Source organism: Gasterosteus aculeatus, chromosome 16, assembly GCF_964276395.1.
Source record: "Gasterosteus aculeatus chromosome 16, fGasAcu3.hap1.1, whole genome shotgun sequence".
In the NCBI taxonomy this organism is placed as follows: Eukaryota; Metazoa; Chordata; class Actinopteri; order Perciformes; family Gasterosteidae; genus Gasterosteus; species Gasterosteus aculeatus.
The window spans coordinates 18,502,200-18,528,777 of NC_135704.1; the positions used below are offsets into that span (position 1 = coordinate 18,502,200).

Consider the following 26,578-nt stretch of genomic DNA (forward strand, 5'->3'; position numbering starts at 1 on the left):
ATTTAGTCTTCTAAAGAGCCGGTTAACCCTCCTATTACCTTTGGGGTCAATTTGACCCCATTCAATGTTTAACGTCTCTAAATAATATATTGACATAATTTTTTTTGCTTCATATTTCATGACTTTTCCTAATTTATTGGGGACAACTGGGTAAACATAAAATTAACAAGAAGATATGTTTTCAATTTCCTGTACACAACTTGTACGCATCGGTGTTCTTCGGGGTCAATTTGACCCCAAGCTGTTTTCCACTGTGTAAAACATAAAAGAAATATCAACATGTTTCACACATTGGTTCTGGTTGTTTTGGATGATATTGAGGTCACTATAACAAACAATTGTCTACAATCCAGGCCCCCACGTGACTGTGGATGAATGTCTTGTTGCATTTCGTGGCCGCTGTCCCTTCAGACAATACATACCGAGCAAACCGGCCAAATACGGTATCAAAATATGGGCAGCATGTGATCCAGCTATGCCTGGAATATGCAGGTGTACACTGGTAAATCCCCTGGGCAAGCACCTGAAAAAAATCAGGGCATGAGGGTGGTACTTGACATGGCTGAAGGACTGAATGGTCATAACATTACATGTGATAATTTTTTCACATCATATGCCCTGGGTGAAGAACTGCTGAAAAGAAAGGTTACCATGTTGGGGACAGTGAGAAAAAACAAGCCAGAGCTTCCCACTGAGCTGCTTGTGATGAAGAACACGGCGGTAACATCTTCAATGTTTGCCTTCACTGACAGAGCCACTGTCGTCTCCTATTGCCCCAAGAAAGGGAAAAATGTCCTGCTGATGAGCACCATGCACAAAGATGCTGTCCTGAGCACCAGAGAAGACAGAAAACCACAAATGGTCTTGGACTACAACAAGACAAAGGGAGGGGTAGATAACCTGGACAAGGTCACAGCCACATACAGCTGCCGACACATGACTGCCCGTTGGCCCCTTGTAATTTTCTTCAACATCATTGATGTGAGCGCCTACACTGCCTTTGTAATATGGAGTGAGATAAACAAGGACTGGAACAGCGGAACACTGACTCGAAGGAGGATTTTCCTGGAGAAGCTGGGTTATGCGTTGGTGAAATCTCATATCGAGAGAAGACAGTGCCTTCCAAGAACATCAACTGCTGCTGCAACTGTTGTGAAGGACATCCATACAGACGCACACTGTGCAGCTCCTCCAGTGGTTCAAACTACAGGCAGGAAACGTGGTTGGTGCCAGGTCTGTCCAAACAGAAATGACTCCAAGACCAGTAACACCTGTCTGAAATGCAAGAAATACATCTGCAAGGAACATACATGCACTCTCTGCACATCATGTGTACAGTAGTGCAGACCAAAGGCTGGAAATGTACCTTCTGGTGGCCTGAAGGAAAGATAATATGCTGTTCATATTCTGTCAAACTAATTTTAGTGACTTTGTTTTTTTCACTATCTCATGCAAAACTATTTGCATACATAGCACTTAGTGTAGCATAGACCAATCTCAAATGTACTTTAATACTTGTGGAAATAAATACCTGTTATGTATTCCTTAGTGATGTTCTGATGATGATGATATTCTGTTTTACAAATCCTTCTAAATTTCTGAAATTGTGTTTGTTTTTCCTGGGGTCAAATTGACCCCGAACATAATCCATGTTACTATTCTTGATAACAGAAATTGTTTTTCATTCCAAATAATATAGATATAAAAAACATGTACTTAGACATAATATAAAGCCATTAAAACACCAAAAATATATCTCTTTCCAATTTTAGATCAATCAGTGAGATTTTAATGGTGATCTGCATATTTCGCCATAGTCGCGAATATTCTGGATGTATCAGGGGAGGGGGGGGGGGGTGTATTTTTATTTATTTAAAGGGCTATTTAGGTAGTCAACAAACAAACAAAGTACCTGACACTCAAAATCAGAAAAGAATATTAACTCTAATCATTTTCTAAAGGGTTTAAGTTGTTGGGGTCAAATTGACCCCAAGGGTAAAAGATGTTAGTAAATTTGAAGGTAATAGGAGGGTTAACGTCTCTCTCCAGAATAGAGAGGGTCGTTGCTGGTGGGGGAGGGGAAGGTGATAATGATGCATAGGCGTGAGCACCTGATGGGCTTGGGGAGGGAGGGGAGGGGGACTGCAGCAGGTTGGTGGAGCTGTGGGGGATGGGAACAGGACATCGTCTTTCCAATCTGCAGTAGAACTCATTGAGCTCGTCTGCCAGGCGGAGGTCATTCATGGAGTGGGGGGTTTTTGGCTTGTAGTTGGTGAGGTGTTTGAGGCCTCTCCAAACCGAAGCAGAGTCACTTGCTGAGAACTGTTGTTGGAGTTTCTCAGAGTACAGTCGTTTAGCGTTGTCACACTTTTGATACTGCAGCGTGACTCCGGTGACCCCAAAATAATATGGGCCAAAATAAGCAAAAAAAAGAGTCAATAGTCTGCTCCTCAGCTGTATTTCAGTATATAAATGTCTCATTTTTTTAAACTTGGTAAATAAAGAAAGATTCTTTCAGCGAGTTGTTATTGTTCTTTTTATCACTAAAGTAGAAACTTTGTTTCTGTCTTTGGTGACTAAAGTCAACAACCCGATCGAGAAAACAGACTTACATGTGAACATCATTACGCCTCATCCATTCAGAGTATGTAAGATAGAATATTATTTATTTGTCTCTATGTTAAGTTGCCCAAACATGGTTAATACTGTACATTTGACCTTTTTAAGCGACTCTGACTCTGCAAGATGGCATGAGTCTCTATTCTCCAAAGAATGAAGCCCGGCTGGCAACAGTGTGAGAAATGCAGCTGTTCGGACTCTAATTATAATTTCAGACCGCCTGAAAGCTTCTATATTTAAAAGTCAGAGGGGGGGGGGGGTCTTTAAAATCAATTAAACGGTTAAATTAAATATCACCCATTTTATCCAATAAACAAGGATTTCGGATTTTCAAGGATAACGACAAATTGCGGCAATCATGATGATCTTTTCTATCACGTGTTGCCTTATGCTAAATAGATACATCCATTATATTTAGGAATATGTGTCGTATAAACAGTCAAGACGGCACTGTAGGTTAATAGACCATGTTTAAATGTCATTTAACTGTTGGTGAGTTAATGAACAAGGAAATGGATTTTCCCTTCAGATAAAGACATTTTAGCTGTAACTTTGACGGATTCCTGTGATTGACAGCTTCAGGATGACATTTCATGGCACGAGCCTCAGACATGAGATGATATGTACAATGTAATAAGGTCCCAGCGGGGACAACAGCTCCTTTAACAGTCGATCATAACAGCAGCTTGTAGACAGTACGAGGACGGATTAAGAGGCACTTTTCTTCTTGTTATAGCAACATTAGCAAATAATGAGTATTGTGTCATCTATGTGAAAATCAACCAAACAATCGTCGAACTGACCTGGAGGTGTCAGCAAAGAAACTACATTCAACTGGAGGATAAAATTATCCTTTTTATCTTACATTTCAGACGTGTTAACATAACTTGTGATTAAGTCCATATTCACACAATTATTGCCAAAGCATTTTAATCACAATTCACATGAACTCAAAGGCACATATTTGTCAATCAGCAGGTATGCCTATTGAAAGCAGAATTTTTATTAGACCAACAGGTTTACGCTTGAACCTCGATGCTCAAGAACAACACCATCTGTTACATTTCCCCTCGATAAAGAACCACTCGGTGTAAAGTCAAAGTTTAAAACCGCCTGTCACTACAGTACGTTGGCATCACAGGAGCCGGGCTTCAGAATCTGAAGTGTCAGGATGAGCTGGATAGATTTTCTGAACCAGGGGTAGAAAAAGGCGTAGATGACGGGGTTCAAACAGGAGTTAAAATGTGCCAGCCAGATCTCAAATGCAGCAGAAGAAGCATCGATTGAAGTGTCTTTGCCTGCCAGTGCGGGGTAATAGTAGGGACAGAAACAGAACAAAAAGACGAGTATCACTAAACCGAGAGTTCTAGCTGCTTTCATCTCTGTTTTCTTCACAGTCGTGGCCCCCGACCGTCGGGTTGTTGAAGCTGCAACACGGGGCCGCATGGCTCGGGCCTGAGACAAAGCCACCACGAAAACTTTCAGATACAGAACGATGATGCAAAGAATGGGTATGATGAAAGTGAAAACTAGGTCAGCTACTCCTGCAGCATAATTAATGATAACCACACACTCCCCCAAACAGGAGTTTGAACTGCCCGGTTTCTCCAGGTGATCATATAAAAGGAAAATCCTGAAGATAGCAGACCAAATCCAGCAGAAACAAACACAGTTCTGTACTCTTCTCTTGGTCACTTTGGTTGGGTAATGCAGCGGCTCACAAATAGCTATGTAGCGGTCAACTGATATGAGCACCATATTGGCTACTGATGCCGAGGTAATAACGTAGTCTACAAGATAATACGTCGTGCACAGAATGTCACCGAGGAACCAGCAGGCTTCTATGTAGATGATTTCCACCGGCATCAGCAGGAGGCCCACGAGGAGGTCCGAGACAGCCAAGGAGAGGATGAGGAGGTTGGTGGGGCTGTGGAGCTGCCTGCAGAGGAAGAACGACATCACTGAACACACTGTAATCATACAGCCAAAATGCGCATAGCTCCGTTAAACATGTTGAAGCAATGTGTGCAATTGCAAATGAAAAATTGTATCCATCAGAAATTGTAAATGACTGTCAAACAACCACAAAATATCTCCAGCGTCTCAGTGTCTTCATTTTTCTATCCAAGATTAAAACCATTTCATCTCATACGTCTCATACATATTATTGTATCGACCTAAAGTGGGAGATGGAGATGATGACCAGCACGTTGAGGACGACAGTGATGAGTGAGATGGAAGAAAGCAGCACGTAAACCAGCATGGCCTCAGTGTGTGGATGAGCAGGCTTCTTGCAGGAGGAGTTAAGCTGTGGAAAGCAGAGATAATCTCCTGGCAGGGTCTCCATCGGTGGAAAAGAGGAGCCGCTTTTCTGAACTCTCTGGATGCCGTGCTCGTTCATCACCCCCCGCCCACACGCCACGCTCCAACTCGGGTTTTTATGGGGGTGGGGACGAATGTCCCCTGTCGCTGAATTACGTCATAATGCTGTTTAATATCTTCTCTTTGTATCTACCTTAATACATTTCTGGGCTCAATACCTGAAAAAAAATATTCACCAGTTTGCTGGCCCCGGAGGCAGAAATCCAACAACATAACCGGAACCCGAACCGGTGCCGAGTCCTACAACATCACCGAATATATTGATCACTTCATCAACCCTCTATCCAAATTACACCCTAGTTACCTTAAAGATACATACCAATTCGTCCATAAAATGTTAAAGTACCCGGTCAAAGTTTTCTCTTTTCCATAGACATAGATTCCCTTTACACCAACATAGAAACTTCAGTAGGCCTCATTGCCATTCAGGACATTTTTAAACAGCATTCCGACTTGGCCAGACCAGACAAAGAACTGTTACAACTGCTACACATCACCCTGACTCTGAACGATTTTTCATTCAATAACAAACATAATCTCCAATTGTGTGGGTGTGCTATGGCCCGTAAGTATTCCCCTGCTTACGCAGATATATACCTGGCCCATTGAGAGAGAGCAGCCTCCAATAAACTGCAATACAAACCCCTCCTCTACTTCCGGTACTTGGACGACATCTTCGACGTCTGGGACCACACTTAAGAGCACTTCCGCACATTTTTGGACACTTTAAATGCACATCACCCCAAAATAAAACTCCAACACAACCTTTTACACCTTTCAGTTGAGTTCCTCGATACAGTCACCTTCTTCCAGACATCCAGCGAGCGGACCAAAACTTTGGCCATCAAGATATACTTCAAGGACACGGACCGGCACGCCCTTCTTCTGCAAATCCAGTTATCCCCAATCCAGAATTGGTTACATTACATTACATGTCATTTAGCGGACGCTTTTATCCAAAGCTACGTACAATAAGTGCATTCAACCATAGGGTACAAACTCAGGAGAACAAGAAACAAGAAAGTGAAATTTCCTCAAATAAGCCAATTTACAATTTGCTATAGATGAGTGACGTTACAAGTACAATTTAAGTGCTACAATTTGTTAGTCTTTAGTCGAGGTAGAGTCTGAAGAGGTGTGTCTTTAGTTTGCGGCGGAAGATGTGAAGGCTCTCTGCGGTCCTGGTGTCTTCAGAGAGCTCGTTCCACCATTTCGGCGCAAGGACAGCGAAGAGTCGAGATCTAGTCGAGTGTTTTGCTCTCAGTGAGGGAGGAACGAGTAGATTTGCAGATGCAGAGCGGAGAGTGCGGGTTGGGATGTCGGGTTTGACCATGTCCTGGATGTAAGCTGGACCCGATCCATTCACAGCATGGTACGTGAGCACCAATGTTTTGAAGTGGATGCGGGCAGCCACCGGTAGCCAGTGAAGAGAGCGGAGGAGTGGAGTAGTGTGGGAGAATTTCGGAAGGTTAAAGACCAGTTGAGTTGCTGCATTCGCACGTTCAAGAGTTTTGGACAAAAAGGGAAGAAGAGAGACCGGTCTGTAGTTTTTTTTTTTCAGAAGGGTTGAGGGTAGGTTTCTTCAGGAGGGGGTTCAATTCAATTCAATTCATTTTATTTTGTATAGCCCATAATCGCAAATTACAAATCTGCCTCAGAGGGCTTTACAGTCTGTACACATAAAACATCCTCTGTCCCGAAACCCACCATCGGCACAGAGAAAACTCCCCGAAAAATGAAAAAACCCTTCCAAGAGGGAAAAAAGGGAGGAAACCTTAGGGAGAACGTCACCACAAACGCGTTCACCACATAACGTAACCCGAACCCTAACCTGGACACATGTTACAGAAAATGACCAACCAGGGGAAAATGCTTTGTAGAAACGAGGGGATGTCCGCTGAGTATTTGTCACTACAAACGTCCCTGCCCTTGTGTTAGCACGTGGGGCTTTCAGGTCACTCGCTGTTGGCTGCTGAGTAGAACGACTTCCACGACCATGTTAGACCTCTGCCTTGTTTCAGCTGGAGGGATGAAAACGATTGGAGTTGATTACCATTGATCGACTCACATATTAATAACCTGTTCAAACAAAGGCCTGGGCCAAATTCCTCCTGACTGGGTTCCATGAAGAAGTTCTCTGGCCTTTTGCTCTTCTTTATTTCAACTAGGGCTGTCAATAGGATTACATATTTGATCTCATAGCCCTCCCTAAGCCCTTCTTCCAGTTTAGCCTCAATGTTGTGAATTAGCTCGGTCCACGAAATGTTCATCCAAAAAATGTACTAATTAATCACACATTTGAATCATGAATCATTAATTATTGGGATTAACTGAGATTAAAAATTTGGTTTTCTTCTAAACCGGCAGTTCCCAAACTCAAGAATGCCGCGGCCCAATTTGAAATCTGAAAATCTTTTGCGGCCCACCCGAACCTTTAATCACAACTCTGATCAAAACATAAACTAGGGATGATTAAATGACCTTAAGAATTTAACCGATTAAAAATGTATTAACCGACAATGTATGTTTTGTGTACCATTTTCTCCGGAGCTCATATATATTTACTTTAATACTACAAGAGGGCGCCCCATTTGACATATTTTTATATTCATTTCAAACTTTTCAAAATTGAAAATTAAAAACATTTTAATTATTTATTGTAAATGACCTCTCGCGGCCCACCTGCAGGCCCACACTTTAAGAATCGCTGTTCTAAACTAAAGACTCAAGACTAAATCTCATAAATGAACGAGTCAATCACTTTAGAAAGTGTGTATTTCTGACAGTTGTTTAATTATATTTTTACTACACACGTGTGATCATCTTGGAGGCAGAATTCCACCTGGTGGAACATGGTGAACTAGCGATTCTTCCTGTTGTCCTCGTGCACTTTGCTCTCAACTCTCCATCATTTCACGGCTGTGTTTGAAGTGCCAACAATGTCCCCTCTTTCAGCAGGACGCTTTCAAACCACCGTCTTTTAGGGACACAGTGGTGGTCGTGTGCAGGGTAACGTTAGATGTTGAGATGGAAGTAGCCGAGCAGCTACCAACATGTTCCGGGCACTTTCAGTCCTAAAGTGGTCCGTTTGCCACTCACCCCCCTTCTGTTTGACACGTGAAGGAATTCCTCTGCACGGTTCTACCGTTTGTTTTACTTCCAATGGAAAAAGCTCCCTCCATCTGACTGATGGCAGCGCGCGGCAGAACGCGAACTGGAAGTAAACAAAGCTGCGTTAGCTGCGTTAATACTCTTTAGAGCTGCTTCAAACAAAGACACACCATCTGGAATCAGGTTATAAATAGATGGTCTAATTGGGTGTATGTGAACAAACTAACATTGACAAATCTCAAAGTATTGAGTTTGGCCCTCAGCCTTTGTTTAGTGGAGAGCCACAGCGTTGGATGAACATGTTGTGGTCGGGAACAAATTCAAATCATTGAGACTAAACTGGAAGAGGAGCATAGCGCTGTGAGATAAAACATCTCTCTCTCCCTGTATTCACAACAAGGATGTTTGTTCAGGCCTGTGGTCATACGTAAGAACGCACGCTCACTGTGTTTAATGTCACTGTAATTAAAAACTAAACTGCTTTGCTGTTTTGATTTCATGTCGGCAGACACATCAGCTGTTAGTTTTTTCATTCATCAACTAAAAAGGACCTTTTTGTTTCTCACAATTATAATGATATTACTTTTTATTGAATTTGGGTTGATCAGGTCCTCTGAGGGGTTGCATCACACATATTTAATCATAAAAAAAGAAATTGCCTCAAACTAACAACACCAACCTGGGAACAGTTGGTTTGTTGTGCAACGATTGCATCTTGCCTTAATGTTGCCTTGTTTCGTCTCACAGTAACATCTCCGATTGCACTGAGGTCAGAATGTGACACTAATGAGAGCAGGTGTGAAAGTTGCCTTGGCTGCAGAGGTACACAGCGACAGGTAATGGCCTTCATGCCGAAAGCTGTGAGGCCCAGTGGGTCTCAATGTGTGTGTGCATGTGTGTATGTCCATAACAACGACAACAAACTCAACTCTACTCCAACAAAAGTTTTGCACAGTGAACAGATACTTTCAAACTGGAACAAACATGAATAAACTGCAGATGAACATGCCATTGTCTCATTTTATATTTGATTAAGAGCTAGAAATGATCATGTGAGCATTGATTACACTTTTATCAGCTCCACTGCCATCACAAATACACCTGTATGTAGAACTATGATGACAATAAAGATCAACAGACCACGTAAGGTTGAACACTCATTCACCATAGAAGAAATTATGCTCACAGCGTCATGAAATCTGCAAGGTCTGATAAAACATAAGCTAAGATGATAAGATAATAGCAGCAATAAATGATATTTATGATTTTAAATCAAGCATAAGTGCCTTTAAGGATGTAATGAAGCTACAATTGTGCATAACAAAAAAAACTCAAACTAGTTGGAGACATATGAGGCTGCTGGGTTCCCCCAACATTGTGCTCACCACTGAAGAACCTGTCCCTATAGAAGGCCCGAGGGACACCAGCTGCACATGCACATAGAAAAAAAGAAAAGGATGTTTCTCCAGATAGGATTCATCCATGACTCCACTCAGGAAGGCCACTGGGCGTAGCCGAACCCAGGACCTTTTTGCTGTGAGGCCACACTGCTGACCACCACACCACCTGGCGTAGGCCTCCAGGAACTGGCACTTGAGACAATCCACTGCAGGGTGTTTGCACAAAGGGTTGCAGGCTGCTATGAAGGACTCTGGGTTGATGAGCGTATTGCAAGCCCTGAGGGGAGCCTGCTTCACGAGAGTACACCTGTTTATCTATGACACTACAGTTTCTGAGCTCATTCCTGAAAAACAACCTTCAGTTTCCAGTTTGTTGGCCCTAAAATCAGAAATCCACAGAGACACTGAGATGCTTTGTAAAAATAGGATGACTACTGAGTATTCCGTCGTTACAAAATACACAACACACATAGTGATTTAATAAATGGTTCATGTATATGATGTGGCTATATTTTAGTATAGTTGTTTTTCCTGCCCTCATGTTAGCATGTGGGAGCCTGCAGGTTACTCGGTGTTGGCTGCTGGGTTGTAATGGGAAAATGGTATGTGACCCTTTTAAATGCTTCATTTGTATAACCAGTTTATTAGTTGCAAGTGGTTAGATCACAAAGGCCCTGACATAAGAACTGATGTCTCCCACTTGGATTAGATGTTTCCAGCGTCATAGCTGTAGAGATTGAACAAAGTGTTTGTTATGTCTATGACCATCTTTGTTTTAGCATGTTGGGAGAGCAAGGACACGGTCAAAAAACTGACGTGTCTCACATGGATAAGATGTTCCCAGTACCCTGGCTGTAGAGACTCAACAAGATGGTCAACGGTTTCTGTTGACGCCACCGATATCTAAACTTAGGTATAAGAACTGCCTCGATGTGTTGGGAAGAATAAGGAGGTTCTTGACAGTCTACTGACCACGTAGCTGTTGTGACCCTTTTTCCCTTGCAAGGAAATAAACGGAGAAAAGACATACTTGACTCAGAGCCTTTGTTTCTTACTTAACGATTGTCTGTGCAAAATCTTCCACCACAGGGTTGAACGACTTCCTCGACCACATGGCCATGTTAGACTGCTGCCTTGGTTCAGCTGGATAGATGAAAATAATTGAGTTAATTACCCTCGATCAACTCACATGTTATTAGCCTGTTTAATTCCAGTGACATTAAACACAGTGAGTGTGCATTCTTTAAAGTTTTGATAGGAGATGTTAAATAAATGTTTTGTTTCATAGAGCTCGCTATGCCCTTTAGTCTTGCTGCTGTGAATTCAGCCCACATGTTCATCCAACGCTGTCAGTAAACAAACGCTGAGGGCCAAACTCAATAATTTGAGATTTGTCAATGTTGGCATTCTTAATTACCAAAGGAATACCGGAATTAAAAAGTTAACTGGTTGGCTGTTTTCATACTATGTTGTCAGATACTCATCTGTTAAGTGCATGTCTCCATATGAAACATTCCATACATTTAACAACTAAAAAGTACCTTGTCTTTTCTCACAACTACAATAGCATTACGTTTTCTGGAATTTGGTTGATGAGACCGCAGAGGGGTTGCATCACACATATTTAATCATGAAAGAATAAATTGTCTCAAAGAAACAAGAAGAAGAACTTCTCTTCACTTGAAATAGTTGGTCTATTGTGTAACGGTTACATCATGTTTTAATGTTGCCTTGTTTCGTCTCACAGTAACATCTCTGATTGCACTGAGGTCAGAATGTGACACTAATGAGAGCAGGTGTGAAAGTTGCCTTGGCTGCAGAGGTACACAGCAACAGGTAATGGCCTTCATGCCGAAAGCTGTGAGGCCCAGTGGGTCTCAATGTGTGTGTGCATGTGTGTATGTCCATAACAACGACAACAAACTCAACTCTACTCCAACAAAAGTTTTGCACAGTGAACAGATACTTTCAAACTGGAACAAACATGAATAAACTGCAGATGAACATGTCATTGTCTGATTTTATATTTGATTAAGAGCTAGAAATGATCATATGAGCATTGATTACACTTAATATCAGCTCCAGTGCCATCACAAATACACCTGTATGTAGAACTATGATGACAATAAAGATCAACAGACCACGTAAGGATCATAACACGTTCACTATAGAAGGAATTATGCTCACAGTGTCATAAAAAAGGGGCCTAAAATATGGACGGTCTGATAAAACACAAGATAAGATAATGTGTATAACAAAAGAAAACTCAAAACTCATTTCATATTCCAATATATTTCTATTCTATTTTCGTGGTGTGGGTGCAGGGCCCACAACTGTCCCTTTGGTGCGTGAGGGTCTGATCCACTCATGACTGAAGAGGTGTCGCGGTTTGAGTGAGTGTCTCCGGTTGAACGTTTGTTGCTGTTGCAGTTTCAGTTGGTTTGTCTGTTCTTATGGTAAAATCCAGGACGCTCAACTATCCGTACAGGCACTCACATGCCCAGGTCTTAGCTAAAGCCTCTTTTTCCATTTGGGTATATCTTGACTCGGTTTTGACTCGGTTTTGATCAATCTTCTTGAAGACAACAGGTCTCCTCTCACCGCCTAGCTGTCTTTGTATCAAGACGCCTCCTAGTCCATACAAAGAGGCATCCACTGACACCATGGTTTCCTGGTTTGGGCTGTATTGGGCTAACACAGTCTCTGACCCCAACTCTTTCTTAGTGTCCAGGAATGCTTTCTGTTGGGGTGCTCCCCATGTCCAACTGTTCTCTGTCTTCAACAGATCGCGAATGGGCTTTGTCGGGCAGGCGTGGTGAAAATTTTACTACAAAGTTCACCATGCCCATAAACTTGCCCATCTGTCACATCCTTTGGCTCAGGCATGTCACAGATTGCCTTTATTTTGTCCGGCTCAGCTCCGATGCCCTGGGAGTTTATGACATGGCCCAGAAAACAGACCTCTGTCAGTGCAAACTGGCATTTTTCATTCAGAGTGAGCCCAGACTCTCTGAATTTCTGTAGCATCCTGTCCATCCTATCGCTGTGCAGCCCTCTGGTGTGATGAACGTGGTCAACAGCATTCCGTTGATGGAGGGGTAATACCAAAAGCCTGATGTTGTGTCACGATTTGTGAAGACTCCAGCTTGGCCAGCGCCTCGTCCACTGCCGGTAAGAGGTGTCTCTCTCTGATGACGCTCTCGTACAAATGGGTTAAATCTACACAAATGCGTAGATTGTCGGGGACATTTTCACAATAGGGATGATAATCAAAAGTTCTTTTCATGGGCTTAGTTGGGGGTTTGCTGTCTTGTCTTGATTTAAGAGTTAGGTAAGGGGGGAAGCAGGATGTGCCGAGCAGGCAGACACGAGTCTGACAAGATGGGGAGTCAGTTTCTGTCCTGGCTGAGGAATGCAAGTTCTGCGGGTCAACTATCAGATTTGCCAGCCAAAGGGGGGTTAGAGACACACCAACACTATTCAACATACACACTCTGTTCGCTGATGTTTACGTTAAGTCAGGAGTCTGGACATTGGATGTGACCGGATCTTTAGATGCGGGAGGTGGAAGGTCCTCCTCTACGCCAGTTTAGGGCCAATATAAATCTTTCCTTCTCAGTCTTTCAAGGCTTATAAAACATGATGTTCTTGCTGATGTTAGTTAGTTGTTCTTCCGGCCTGTGTGCTGCCTGAACTGCTCCTGCCTTTGCAAACGCAGCGCTGATACTTGACCTGTGATAAATAAAATCACAAATAAATGTCCCAGAACGAGAGAAGTAGTTCGGCTGAATTTTTGATAACCAATTCTTGAACACGTATTCTTACAGGGATCAGGCCTGTGCTCCATTCCGTTGGTTCTTCCACACGGGCTATTACCTCCATTTTCTCCATCCGATCTAGTTCCTCCTTAACTTGGAGTGGGATGGCTACACTTTGTGGGTCAGAGAGGGCATAGGGTGGTGCATTGTCTTTCCTCAAGTTTAGCTAGCCCTGTAAAGACATCCGCGTAGGTTGAGTCTCTCTGCATTGTCTATGCTATGGAGCTGAGGAATATCTGCAGTCTGCGAATGGCTGACAGGCCCAAAAAGGGTGTGGTCGGTGACCATCTCACCCTCAATCTTTCTGTTGCCTCTTGGAATGACAGCATGCACTTGCCCTTTGACATCTAGAGGTCGACAGGCAGGCCCCAGTAAAGATCGGCGTGTCACTGTGTAGCTGCTGTATTTATGTTATTATTCTATATTCAGTTTGTGGAATCGCAGTCACGGGCCACCATTTATGGTAAGCATTTGAGTTCATGTAGACGACTGTGGATGGTTAACACCTCCTAAATAAGCCACCACATAATCCTCCACAATGGATTCTAGCTTTTGAGCTGATCTGCACACAGATGCAAAGTGTCCCCTCTTTTGACATCTTCTACTTTCAACATCTTTTGCTGGGCATTCAGTCCATGCATGTGTAGGGGTTTTGCCACACTTCCCACACTGCTTTGAGTTGGTTTAGGCAGGCTGACGCTGACAACGGCTTACACCTTGAGCAGACTTTTTCCTATAAGTTCCTATCGGATTTTGGGTTGAGCTGCAGCTTTTCTTTTATTTGGCATCACGTATCTTGTGAGCGCAGGCTGCAGGACACGGGGAGCTGGTCACAGCTGGCGCCCAACCCATGGCTGAACCCCCCTCCCCCCCAAGAGCCGGATCCCAGATGGCCCTCAGAACACCAAAGGGAGGGTGGGAGAGGGGGCGCCGCAATGGACTGCTTTTACACAAACCACTAGTTGGGCCGTACAACACTGAACGTCTCCTTGCGTAACAACAAATTGATCAAATTTGATTATTAAAAGCGGTGGCAACGAATTTCATTATCGATTCACTGTCTTGCGCGATTGTTACGTCACCCAATGAGTTGCGGAGATGCGCGTGGAGCAAAAGTAAAAGCGCATAAACTTGCCGACGTAGAGGAAAGAGGAGCCAGCAGCGCCGGCAGTTGTTGTGAGTCACATGACGCGTTACTAAAGACCGGAATGAGTGACTGAATGAAAACCGCTGAAATGAATTTGGAAAAATACAGAAATGAATATTAAAAACATTGCTTTTAATACAGGCATAAGAAAAGCTGAAATCATTTTAAAGAACTGGAAATACAGAAATGGGAGATGCTGAATTTCAATAGATTTTCTAAAAAATACAGTACAATATATAAGTTCCAGGAGCTTAAAAGAATTGAAAAATATGCAGAAATCCTGGAGCCAGAGCAGTTGAGAACCACTGACCTAGAGGACGGTTGGGTGGCTGACAGGAAGACGCAGCAGTGGGTTTGGCCTGAGAGGGAAACTTTTGACTGTGCGGCGGAGTGACGTGAGGGACACGACGTGACAAGCCGTATCCCACAATATAAGAGACTGCTTTAGTTTAATTGTTTTTTATTTTCACCTCATGTTTTTGGTTTGTACATTCTTTATACATTAAGAGTAATAAATGGTCATTGCACCGAACCGGATCAACTTCTTCTCCTCATCTTTACAACTGCACGCGTCAAGATATATCCAGCTCAGCCACCGGCAGTTGCTTATCAGACTGTTATCGGACAACGTGGAGCTGAACTTATTGGAGGTGGTCCGTATTCAGCTGCACCTAATCGCTGCAACGACACCCGTTCATTTGCTCATTTGTAATATTTTACCCTTGTTTAGACCGCTTTCTTCCTGTAAGCGCCATGTTTTTTGTGCTTGCTAGTAGCCTAATGATGTGTGTAGTACGCTAGCTGAACTATATTACACATAACGTGGGTCGTAACGTTGGATGGATCTTGGTCAATGCTTTATTATAATTTTTTCTATATTTCTTCATTAGTGTTGTAAATAGTGAACATTAAAGACTGTCACGTTAAAGTTGAGGAGAAACTTTAGTGTAACGGGTGTGCTCGTCACATGCACGAGCAAACTGAACAATGAGTGAATAGGCATTTAGTAATTCTAAGTGGGATTAAATTTGTATCAAGCAGTCCACACAAAATTAAAAAACACTAAGAATGGTTATTAAGTTACATGAACTTAATATTTCCCTTTAGTTGTACTACTTGATTTAGTACTGCACACTTAAAATAAACAAGCTTTTCGCTAATCTTGATTACTTTGCATACTTTTTTAAAGTAAGGTCAACTAATTAGACTTTACAGTGTGTTAGTTTTTAGTTTGATACTGTAGGATATCAGAAACAAATATACGAATATATAATTCATAAAATTAATAAAAATGCATATAGTGTACACCAGAATACAGCCATGATTCTGAAACTGTGTAATCAATAAAGTAATGACAATATTGTAAAACCACTGTAATTCTGCAACTGTACTAGAATAATACCAATGTACAGTTATGATTGTATTTGATGTAATGTAATCAACTGGAATGCATGCATGTAATACTTGAACAACAACTGATATTAACTAAGGGCCATTCAAAATACAAGTTACATTGAACTCACCAGAAGACTCCCAGAGGTGTGGACACTGACTTTCACACCTTTAAGCATTGGTATAAATACCTGTAGGAACCATTGTTCTAGAGTTCGCTGGTGGAGGCGACAGACGGGCACTATGGGGGGTCAAAGGACTGACCTGGGGCCTGTTGGTTGCTGAGACCAGCGGCTCCTCAGCTGAGATGTTCTTTTTACCGCAACGCCATCTCTTTTATTAAATACATTTGATTTTAACCTTTTGATCAGCAATGACCTCTGTCCGTCCGGCGTTTCTTCATTTTTGAACACAACAATACTTAACTTAAAAAGACAAAAAAAAGTGCAGATATGTATGAGCATCTCATACCAATTGTTACGGGTGGGTACAGTGTTCTCTCTCTCTCTCTCTGATCTGAGAGAGTGCGTGCAGGTGGTGAGCTGGGAGCGGTGATTTATGTCGACAGCTAAAGTTAACGTTGTGTACGGCGTTGTGGGAATGTGCACTTTGAATGTATCTGCAGCGTTTTGACGTTTGCAGGACGGCGCTGAGCCCCTCGTACTTGGTGGAGGACTGCAGCCTGGCCGTGGGGAAGCTGGTGGGCCACCGCAGCGTGAAGTCCGCAGCGCGCATGAACAACGCGGTGGTCATCTTCCTCGACAGCGTGGAGAAGGCGGACGCGGTGGTGGTCAGCGGGATCGCGGTGCACGGCGCGCTCGTGCCCGTTCTGCCTCTCTCCACGCCGGCGGTGAGAGTGACGGTGTCGAACGTCCCCCCGTTCATCGGGGACGAGGCTCTGGTTAAGGAGCTGTCAAAGCACGCGAAGGTGGTGTCTCCCGTAAAGAAGGTCTCTTCGGGGTGCAAGTCCCCGCTACAGAGACACGTGGTATCACACAAAAGGCAACTCCTCATGGTCCTCAACAACAGGACCCAGGAGCTCAACCTGATGTTTGGGGTTGAAGTGGAGGACTTTGTGTATGTGGTGTTTGCCACTGCTGACAATATGAATTGTTTCAGGTGTGGCAGGAAAGGACATCTCGCCAGAACATGTCCGGGAAAGGACTCTGCTGAGGGTGCAGAGGAACGAGGCGTGGAGGATCCTGAGGAGGTCAGGGGGGAACAGGGGGGGACGGTCAGAGAAGACAGGAGAAGACTGGTAGGGTACAACAGGAGGGACAGGAAGAGACAGGTGGGATCAAGCAGGCGGTTGAGAACGGACAGCAGGGGACAGGTGGGGTCCAGCAGGGTGGGGAGGCGAGTTATGGGGGCCAGGAGGGGACAAGTGAAGTCCAGCGGGAGAGTGAGGTGTGTGAGAGGGGGGAAGGTGGGGGGTGTGGTGGAGTCCAGCCGGCCTGCCAGGGGAGTGACAGAGTGACTGAGGGGGCGATTGAGGCCCAACAGATGGGCCAGGTGAGGGTGGGGGTGAATGAAGAGGCAGGCTCTTCCTGAAGGTAACAAAGAACACGAAGGGGGTGGACATGGTACAGGTTGAAGAAAAATGATGACAAAAAGGATATCTTTCTGCTTAAAAAAGGAGTAGGGGGTTCCATTAAATTTATTAATAAAAATATCACAATACACAATACATTCGTATTCCCAATATAAACATCTCCATATGATGAAATCAAGCTCTCGGCAAGAAATACAAAAAAAAGATCTGTCATACACAAGAAAAAATATACACGTGACCAGAAGGTATGCATCGTGTAAAGAAAATAGTCAGTTTAACTGGAAGACAGTGCTTTAATGAATTTAGACATAACAATAGAACAACATAGTAGCAAAACAGAATTAAATTCACCTTAAATCAGTGTGTAACATCAACTACAGATTCTAAATATTTAAAAAAAAGTAACCTTTAGTAACCAGAGTTAATTTATCTTCACAATACAGTGTATTGATGTTACGTGTCAGTCTGTCTACAATATACAGTATTAGCATCACGAATCAGCAAGCTAATTCCCCTTAAATTATCTGTAAAGTAGTACATCGGTATAAGATACCGATGTACTACTATAAACGTTGTAATAAATTTAAATAAATAAACCACACTACAATTTGAATTGAAGATCATGAGAGAAGTTTCTCAGTAGTCATGTGTGGTGCCTCTTATTCTATTGCACATCTGACCTTTGGTGTTCCACAAGGCTCCATTACTGATCCCTTGTTCTTCTGTAACCATGCATGCTGTTACAAAGACACATCGTACATGAATATAATATTCACTTCCAATGTGCATACTATATACATACAAATTATCAAATGTGCAGTGTGTGCCATTATGAAACGGGGAGGAAATAAAGATCTGATGTGTAACTGTATGAAATGCAGCCGAGGTCAAGAAAGATAAAGACGGAGGAGAGAAAGGCTGCTTTGGCAGTGATGAGTTTCTCAGAGAGAGAAAAGAAAGACATCTCTTGGAGAGGCCTTCTTTGAAGCCTGACATGTGAGGATCAAAAGACTGTCATGGTGGAGATGATTAAAAAGTTAGCTCGGTGTAGAACTTAGGAAAGAAAGGGCGGAAGAGAGACAGGCCTGTAGTAGTTAACTTCAGACGGATGGAAGCTGAGTTTCCTCAGGAAACTGAACCGTCTCTTCTACTATTTCGGGTCACTACCGTCGTGAGGAGGCAACTCTGCCTGTGTTGAGATGTGCCTGTGCTTTTTCCCATTGCAGAACATAATGAAAATTGTGATGTTTCGGAAAAAGGGGGGAAAAGAATAGAATGAAGTTAAATACATGGAGGAAGCTCAATGAAGATAGATGAAACAGTAAGGGGGAAGTTCAGCCACTTTGAGCAAGTTGTCTCCGGAGTAAAAGAGGAGGAGGATGTGGAATAAGAAAAGAGCTTCATCAGTTGCATGAAGAGCACAGCAGCATCGTGTCTCCTCTCTGAGGATGAAAAGTCTTGAAGATGATGAACTTTGCTTTCCTCATCTCCTCAACTCCTCCTGCAGGAAGGTCGTGCGTCCTCACTTTGTATCTATGCTCACTTACATTTTATTATCCTCCATCTCTCTGCTCACTGTGACTCTCAACCTGCTGGTCATGATCTCCATCTCCCACTTCAGGTATTCAAGTATTTTATCAATTTACAAAACTGGTAGCTTAGAAGAACTGGTTGATGGTTGAACTAATAATCAGAACTCAGACTTGAATGTAAATATGTTTGTGTTTTTGACAATGTTTAGACAATTGCTGATACTATTAATAATAAGCTTGTTGTTTTCTCATCTCCTAAGGCAGCTCCACACCCCCACCAACCTCCTCCTCCTCTCTCTGGCCATCTCAGACTTCTTTGTGGGCTTCATCGTGTTCTTCCAAATTGTGCTTATAGAAGACTGCTGGTTTCTAGGTGACCACATGTGTATCCTTTATACTTTTCTTGACTATATTATTACTTCTGCCTCAGTAGGAACCATGGTGCTCATATCAGTTGACCGATATGTGGCTATATGTGAGCCTCTACATTATTCCAACAAAGTCACACAAAGAAGAGTTACGATCTGTGTTTGTCTGTGTTGGACATGTTCTGCTATATATTCAACTTTGCCGCTGAAAGATAACCTTACAGAACCAGGCAGGAATAATTCCTGCTTTGGGGAGTGTGTCATTGTGATTAACTACATTGCTGGACTTGCAGATCTCTTTTTAATTTTCATTGGTCCCGTCACTGTCATCATAGTTCTGTATATGAGAGTCTTTGTGGTGGCTGTGACTCAGGCTCGTGTCATGAGGTCTCATGTTGCAGTTTTACCTCACAAGTTTTCAATGAACATAACTGCTAAAAAATCTGAAATGAAAGCCGCCAGGACTCTTGGTGTTGTTATTGTTGTCTTTCTATTGTGCGTCTGCCCGTATTATTGTGTTGCACTCTCAGACCAGGACACCTTGATCAATGTCTCATCTGGTACGATCGTAGTATGTGTGTTTTATTTCAACTCGTGTCTTAACCCTCTGATCTATGCCTTTTTTTACCCCTGGTTTAGAAGATCTATGAAGCTCATTGTTACTCTTGAGATACTGCAGCCTGGCTCATGTGAGAGAAACCTGCTGTAGAGACACTGCATGCTGGGATAAAAAAGTTTAGAGACAGATGTAAGTGTTTCACATGTATTTGTATAAATGTTTAAAATATGTATGTTTTTCAGTTATTTGTATATATGCTCTTACATGAGGATGTGCAAGCATTTCACATATATTCATCTGAGTAATCTCATGAATATGTCCGTGTGGCGCTCGCAGCAGCGGGGCAGAGAGCCCCAGAGTAACTGAATTAGTGATGTGAATTATTATAGAAAGAGAGAGAAGAGAGAGGAGCTTGGTGTGTCCTGAGAAATCCCTCTGCAGTCTAGGCCTATAGCAGCTTATCAAAGGGCTGGTCCAAGATCACCTGAGCCGGTCCTAAAAACAAGCATTATCAAGGAGGAAAGTATGTGGGTTTCTGTCCTGTTTTATTTCTTAGTTTCCTGCCTCCTGCCTTGTGTCCTCTTGGTTAACTTCACTTCCTGCCCTGTCATCCCCTGTGATTGTTTGCTGTGTCCCTGATTGTTTCCTCCTGTGTCCAATCACCTGCACCTTCTCAGTGTATTTAAACCATGTGTGTCTCGTGTCTCTTATCGGTCCATTGAATGTCGTTACCACGTTTGTGAGTCCCTGGTCCATGTCCCTGTCCCTGTCTCTGTCCCTGTCCTTGCCCCCTGGTCCATCCATCCATCTTCAGCCGCTGATCCAGGGTCGGGGCGCGGGGGCAACAGCTCCAGCAGGGGACCCAAAACTTCCCTTTCCCGGGCCACATCTACCAGCTCTGACTGGGGGATCATGTTAGGGATTTAAGCAAGAAGGGCACCCCTAGTGGTGGAAATTATAATACGTGTAATAATGTTCAGTGTTAGAATTGTAGTTTGTGTGTTATCAGATATTAGTTATTACATTAGCATGTTGTTAGATGAGATGAATGCAATATGAATCAAACACAATGTATAGGTCATGTAAATCATATAAACACTGTACACATTAACATTCTGTCACAATGTGATGTTAAAACCTGGGGACGGATGCTAGTCGCCGTCCTTTATGGATTTCTCCCAATGTTATCCCCAAAGGGTTTTTTCTGGGAGTTTTTTCTCCTGTCAGGTAGTAGATGAGCAACTGAATACAAGACTCCATCTGATGGTGGAATCTGAAATCCCTCTCTGACCTGATCGATCCCTGTTCACTTAATACTACAATGCATTCAATGATCACAGCTTTGGCTTAAAGCTTCATCATGTGTTAATACTCATATTCCCTGAGCCACAGGCCGAGGGGGGGGGGGAGTGGCAGCTATTTAGGACTCCTGCCTTTTAATAAACTTTAAACCTAAGGTGGATTATAACTCATTTGAAAGCCTGGTTTTCAGTCTTTCGCAACCGACCTGGAAAATAATCTAGCCGGTTTTCTTTGTAATAGTGTACAGGGCCCCAGGTCCTTATTCTGAATTTCTTTCTGAATTTTCAGAGTTCTTAACGAGTTTGGTCCTTAAAACGGACAAGGTAATTATTGTGGGTGACTTTAACATTCATGTGTGTGTCGACAACGACAGCCTTAGTACTGCATTCCTTTCATTGTTAGATTCAATTGGTTTCTGTCAGTGTGTAAATAAACCAACTCACTGTTTTAACCACACTCTCGACTTGGTTCTTGTGTATGGGATTGGGATTGAACATTTAACAATTTTTCCACAGAACCCTCTCCTGTCGGACCATACCTTTGGTCCGACTGTCTGATAACCTTTCTACAGTCGACGCTTATCGGATACCGCTGTAGCCTCATTTAAAGAAGCCATTCCTTCTGCTCTAAATTCAGTGCCCTGCCTCAAGATACAAGAAGACTCCTGTGAGAACCTCAGCCTGTCCCAGATCGATAATTTTGTCGATACTGCTACAGGCTCTTTGAAAGTGGCGCTGGACGCTATTGCTCCTCTGGAAAGAAGAATAGCAACAAGAAGGAAGTGTGCTCCGTGGTATAACCCTCAAACACGGAACCTAAAGCAAACTGTGCGGAAACTTGAACGATTATTATTACGATTATGTTGAACATTAAAACCCTTATTTTGTGACCTCCCTCTGCGGGTGGATCTTTGCCGCCCGATACCGTGACAGAACGTGAGAGAATAATCCGACCACACGCTATGGATCCAGTGAGGGAGGAATCCATTGCCACTGCCGTAGAGTTCCAGGGAGCTATGCTGGGTCGACACCATGAGGAATTGTCGGCAGCCAGGCAGGCCGTTGAGAGTCTGGCCGCTCAGGTGAACGACCTGTCTATGCGCCTCACCCAGACCCGTTCCGAGTCTCCATTAACACTCTCTCACTCGTCGTCTCCGGAGCCTCGCATCAATAACCCCCCGTGTTACGCTGGAGAGCCGGCGGAATGCAGAGCATTCCTGACGCAGTGTGAGGTGGCCTTCTCTCTGCAACCGCAAACATCTGCTGAAGACCAAGCCCGCATTGCCTACGTGATTTCCTTACTAACCGGGCGCGCCCGTGAATGGGGAACCTCAGTTTGGGAGGCTGGAGGTCCCTGCTGCAGACGCTTCCTCCTCTTCAAGGAGGAGATGATAAAGGTATTTGACCAGTCAGTCTTTGGACGCGAGGCATCGCGTCTCTAGAGCACCATTCGTCAGGGAAAGAGGTCCGTTGCCGACTTCGCTATAGAGTTCCGAACTCTTTCCACTACCGGCGAATGGAACGAACCCGCCTTGGGGGCCCGTTTTTTAGAGGGGTTGAACATAGAACTCAAGGAGGAGATTTACGCGCGTGGGTCACCAGCCAACCTCGACACGCTGATGGAGCTGGCAATGCCCCTCGATCGGTGCTTTCAACAACAGCGACGAGCCCGCACTGCTGCCCCGACACCTCGAGAGTCATTTCCCCCTTTTGCTCCTGAACCTGAGCCCATGCAGCTGGGTGGCATCCGCCTCCGGCCGGAGGAGAAACAACGGCGCCTCTCTAACAGACTGTGCCTTTACTGCGGTGCGGCGGGCCACTTTGCCGCTTCCTGTCCGGCAAAAGACAGAGCTCGCCAGTAGACAGAGGAGTACTGGCGAGCGCGGCGGTGTCTTCATCCTCACCCAGATCCCGCACAACTCTCCCCGCCGTTCTTCGGTGGGCTGGCTCATCTGCCTCCTGTCCGGCGCTGATTGACTCGGGGGCGGAGGGAAACTTCCTAGACGAGAGATGGGCGCGGGAACACAACATTCCCCTGGTGGATTTAGAAAAACGCACCACCATATTTTCCCCGGATGGTGGAACTCTAGCTGAGGTCCATCAGGTCACCAGTCCGGTGAGTCTGACTGTCTCCGGGAACCACCAAGAGACTATTTCTTTTTTCATTTTTCGTTCCCCCTATTCCCCCATTGTCTTAGGGCACCCCTGGCTTGTCCAGCACAATCCCCATATTAACTGGGTCAGGAGTACTATTTTGTCTTGGAGTCTTTCGTGTCATGGTAACTGCTTAGTGTCTGCTATCCCTGCCGTGTCTTCTGTCTCTATGTTTCAGGAGGAGCCCGGTGATCTGACTGGCGTACCGGAGGAGTACCATGACTTGCGGGCGGTTTTCCGCCGTTCCCAGGCCGTGTCCCTGCCGCCCCACCGCCCTTACGACTGTAGCATTGACCTCCTCCCTGGCACCACGCCCCCCCCCCCCCCCCCGCGGCAGACTATACTCCCTCTCATCACCCGACATGTTAAACATCTTCGTATTTGTTTTTCTGGACGACATTCTAATCTTCTCACCCTCTCTCGAGTTACACGCACAACACGTCCGTCGGGTCCTACAACGCCTGCTCGAGAACCGCCTTTTTGTTAAGTCTGAGAAATGTGTCTTTCACTCGCGTTCGGTTACGTTCCTTGGGTCTGTGATCACCGCTGGGGGAATCAGCATGGACCCCCAGAAGGTACGAGCGGTTCCCAATTGGCCAGCCCCGGAGTCTTGAGTTGCTCTCCAGCGGTTTTTAGGATTCGCAAATTTCTACAGGCAGCCACCTGACAATTTTAGTCAGGTGGCTGCCCCCACGTCCGCACTCACGTCGACCAAGTCAAGGTTTTGTTGGTCAGAACCGGCACAAGAGGCTTTTAGTCACTCCAGACCCCGCAAGACAATTTATTGTTGAGGTCGACGCCTCTGACGTAGGGGTTGGGGCTATTTTGTCGCAATGCTCCTCCCGTGACGATAAGATTCACCCGTGCGCCTTTTTTTCGCACCGGCTCTCACCCACGGAGCGAAACTATGACGTCGGCAACCGGGAGCTCCTGGCTATCCGGTTGGCTCTGGGGGAGTGGCGGCATTGGCTAGAGGGGGCCGACCACCGGAACCTCGAATACATTCACTCCGCTAAAAGACTTGGTCGATCATGTGTTTAAGATTCACGGTCTTCCCTCGGACATTGTGTCTGACAGAGCTCCCCAATTTGCCTTTCTGTTTTGGAGGGAGTTCTGTCGACTGATTGGGGCTTCCCCCAGTCTGTCGTCAGGATTCCACCCTCAGACCAATGGACAAGCCGAGCGGACCAACCAGATTCTCGGGCGCATGTTACACAGTTTGATCTCTCCGACCCCGGCGTCCTGGGTAGATCAGATCTCCTGGGCCGAGTTCGCCCATAATTCTTTACCCTCCTCCGCAACCGGTCTGTCTCCTTTTGAGAGTTGCCTCGGCTATCAACCTCCACTCTTTCCGTCACAGGAGCCTGAGACTTCTGTCCCCTCCGTTCACGGTTTCATTCAGAGATGCAAGCGCACTTGGAAGAGAGTGAGATCCGCTTTATGTCGCACCAGAACGCGCACTTGTGGGGCCGCCAGTTCTTGGTGGATTGGGAGGGGTACGGTCCTGAGGAGCGGCAGTGGATTCCGGCCCGGGACGTCCTGGACCGCTCGCTCATTGATGTCTCGCCAGACTCCTTCCTCGGAAGCGCCTCGGGGCGCTCTTTGAGGGAGGGACACTGTCAGGATCCGGGTCTCTCTCTCTCTTCCCCTCTGCCATATACATTCACTGACACACTCATTTGCCCATTAGTCTCACCTTAGCGCACACACCCAGTTCTCACATAGCCTTCTCATCCACCTGCCGCTCATTTCAATCAGTGCCCGCGCCGTTTGCTGTTACACCTGTTTCTCGTCATGTCTAATCACCCTGTCTATATCTTGCATGTGTTCCCTTTGTGTCTTGTCGGATTATTCTTGTGAGTCAAACCCTTCCCCTGTCCAGCTGCCTCAAGACCTCCTCTGTTTTTGCGCACAGCCAAGTCCTGCTCATCCGGTCTCCAGCGTTGTGCTGCAGGGGCTGCGTCCTGCGGGCTCCTGTCGAGCTTCGCTCTCCAAGGAGGAGATCCCCCTGTCCTGAGGATTATCTTTTGTTTTGCCTTTTGCCTAGCTGGTGTCCTAGAGAATGCATTTTTGTTCTATGTTTTGCCATCGAGCTCGGCTTGCTGTTTCTGTTGAACATTAAAACCCTTATTTTTGTGACCTCCCTCTGCGTGTGGATCTTTGCCGCCCGTTACCGTGACGGAACGTGACACTGGCAGGCCCAATAAGATTGTGGTCAGGTCTTTCACGGTGAAAACACCTCCTGCTCAAACTTTCTGTCGCCTCTCTGAATGACGGCATGCACTTGCCCTTTGACATACAGAGATTGACTGGCGGGGCCCAGTAGAGGAGAATTGCTTGTGTTCAAAAGTTTCCAAGTTCAACTTGTTCAATCTGTGGGAAACAGAAGGTTCACAGAAAGTTGCTTCTTATTGCCTGTATTCATTTTCCAGGATAGCAACATTGGTGAACAATAAAACTAAAAAACACTCACTTCTGAGTGTTTTTTAGTGACTGTCTGGTAAGGTATTATGTTGGCACAATTGCTAGCAATCTTATGGTCTGTAAGAAGTCTTTGAACCCCAGATGCAGCGGAGATGTCTTTAGTAAGTACAGCCAGGTCACTTTGTTCATGGGTCCCTCCAGACAGACAATCTACTAAAAGGAGGAAACCACTATAAAGACACACAAAATGAGCGGAAACAGTCACAAAACTACTACAAAGAGTCTTAAAAACGAAGCAGACCATTGTCTCATGTTACTCTTGGAGGGGAAACCTAATGATAACCTAATGATGGTTAGACCTGGGCAGGTGTGCCCTCAGGTGAACAAGACTATTGCAGCGTGCCTGCAGCTCAATATTAAAAAAGAATTGAGGACGTTTTTGCGGCTGCAAGGCTACAAGAGGTTCATCCTGGGCTTTGAGGAGCTGACCAGTCCCTTGACTAACCCGAGTTAACTTCAGACGGATGGAAGCTGGGTTTCTTCAGGAAACTGAACCCTCTCTTCTACAATTTCCGGTCACTACCGTCGTAAGACTCTGCCCGTGTGGAGATGTGCCTTGCTCTTTCCCATTGCAGAGCATGATGGAATTTGTGATGTTTAGGAAAAAGGGTGAAAAGAATAGAATGAAGTGAAATACATGGAGGAAGCTCAATGAAGATAGATGAAACAGTAAGGGGGGAGTTCAGCCACTTTGAGCAAGTTGTCTCCAGAGTAAAAGAGGAGGAGGATGTGGAGGAAGAAAAGAGCTTCATCAGTTGC

General features: G+C 44.7%; 1 protein-coding gene and 1 pseudogene across 1 annotated transcript; one reads left to right on the forward strand and one right to left on the reverse strand.

The window, feature by feature from the left end:
- Window positions 1-3,680: 3,680 nt before the first annotated feature.
- LOC144388872 (trace amine-associated receptor 13c-like) lies at window positions 3,681-5,000 on the reverse strand. Its single transcript, XM_078091433.1, has 2 exons — window positions 4,797-5,000; window positions 3,681-4,558 (listed from the first exon to the last, which is right to left on the reverse strand). The coding sequence occupies exons 1-2, from the start codon at window positions 4,964-4,966 to the stop codon at window positions 3,739-3,741; spliced, it is 990 nt and encodes a 329-aa protein (XP_077947559.1). The 5' UTR covers window positions 4,967-5,000; the 3' UTR covers window positions 3,681-3,738.
- Window positions 5,001-18,040: 13,040 nt separating this feature from the next.
- Window positions 18,041-20,400, forward strand: LOC120833612 (trace amine-associated receptor 13c-like; annotated as a pseudogene).
- Window positions 20,401-26,578: the final 6,178 nt, after the last annotated feature.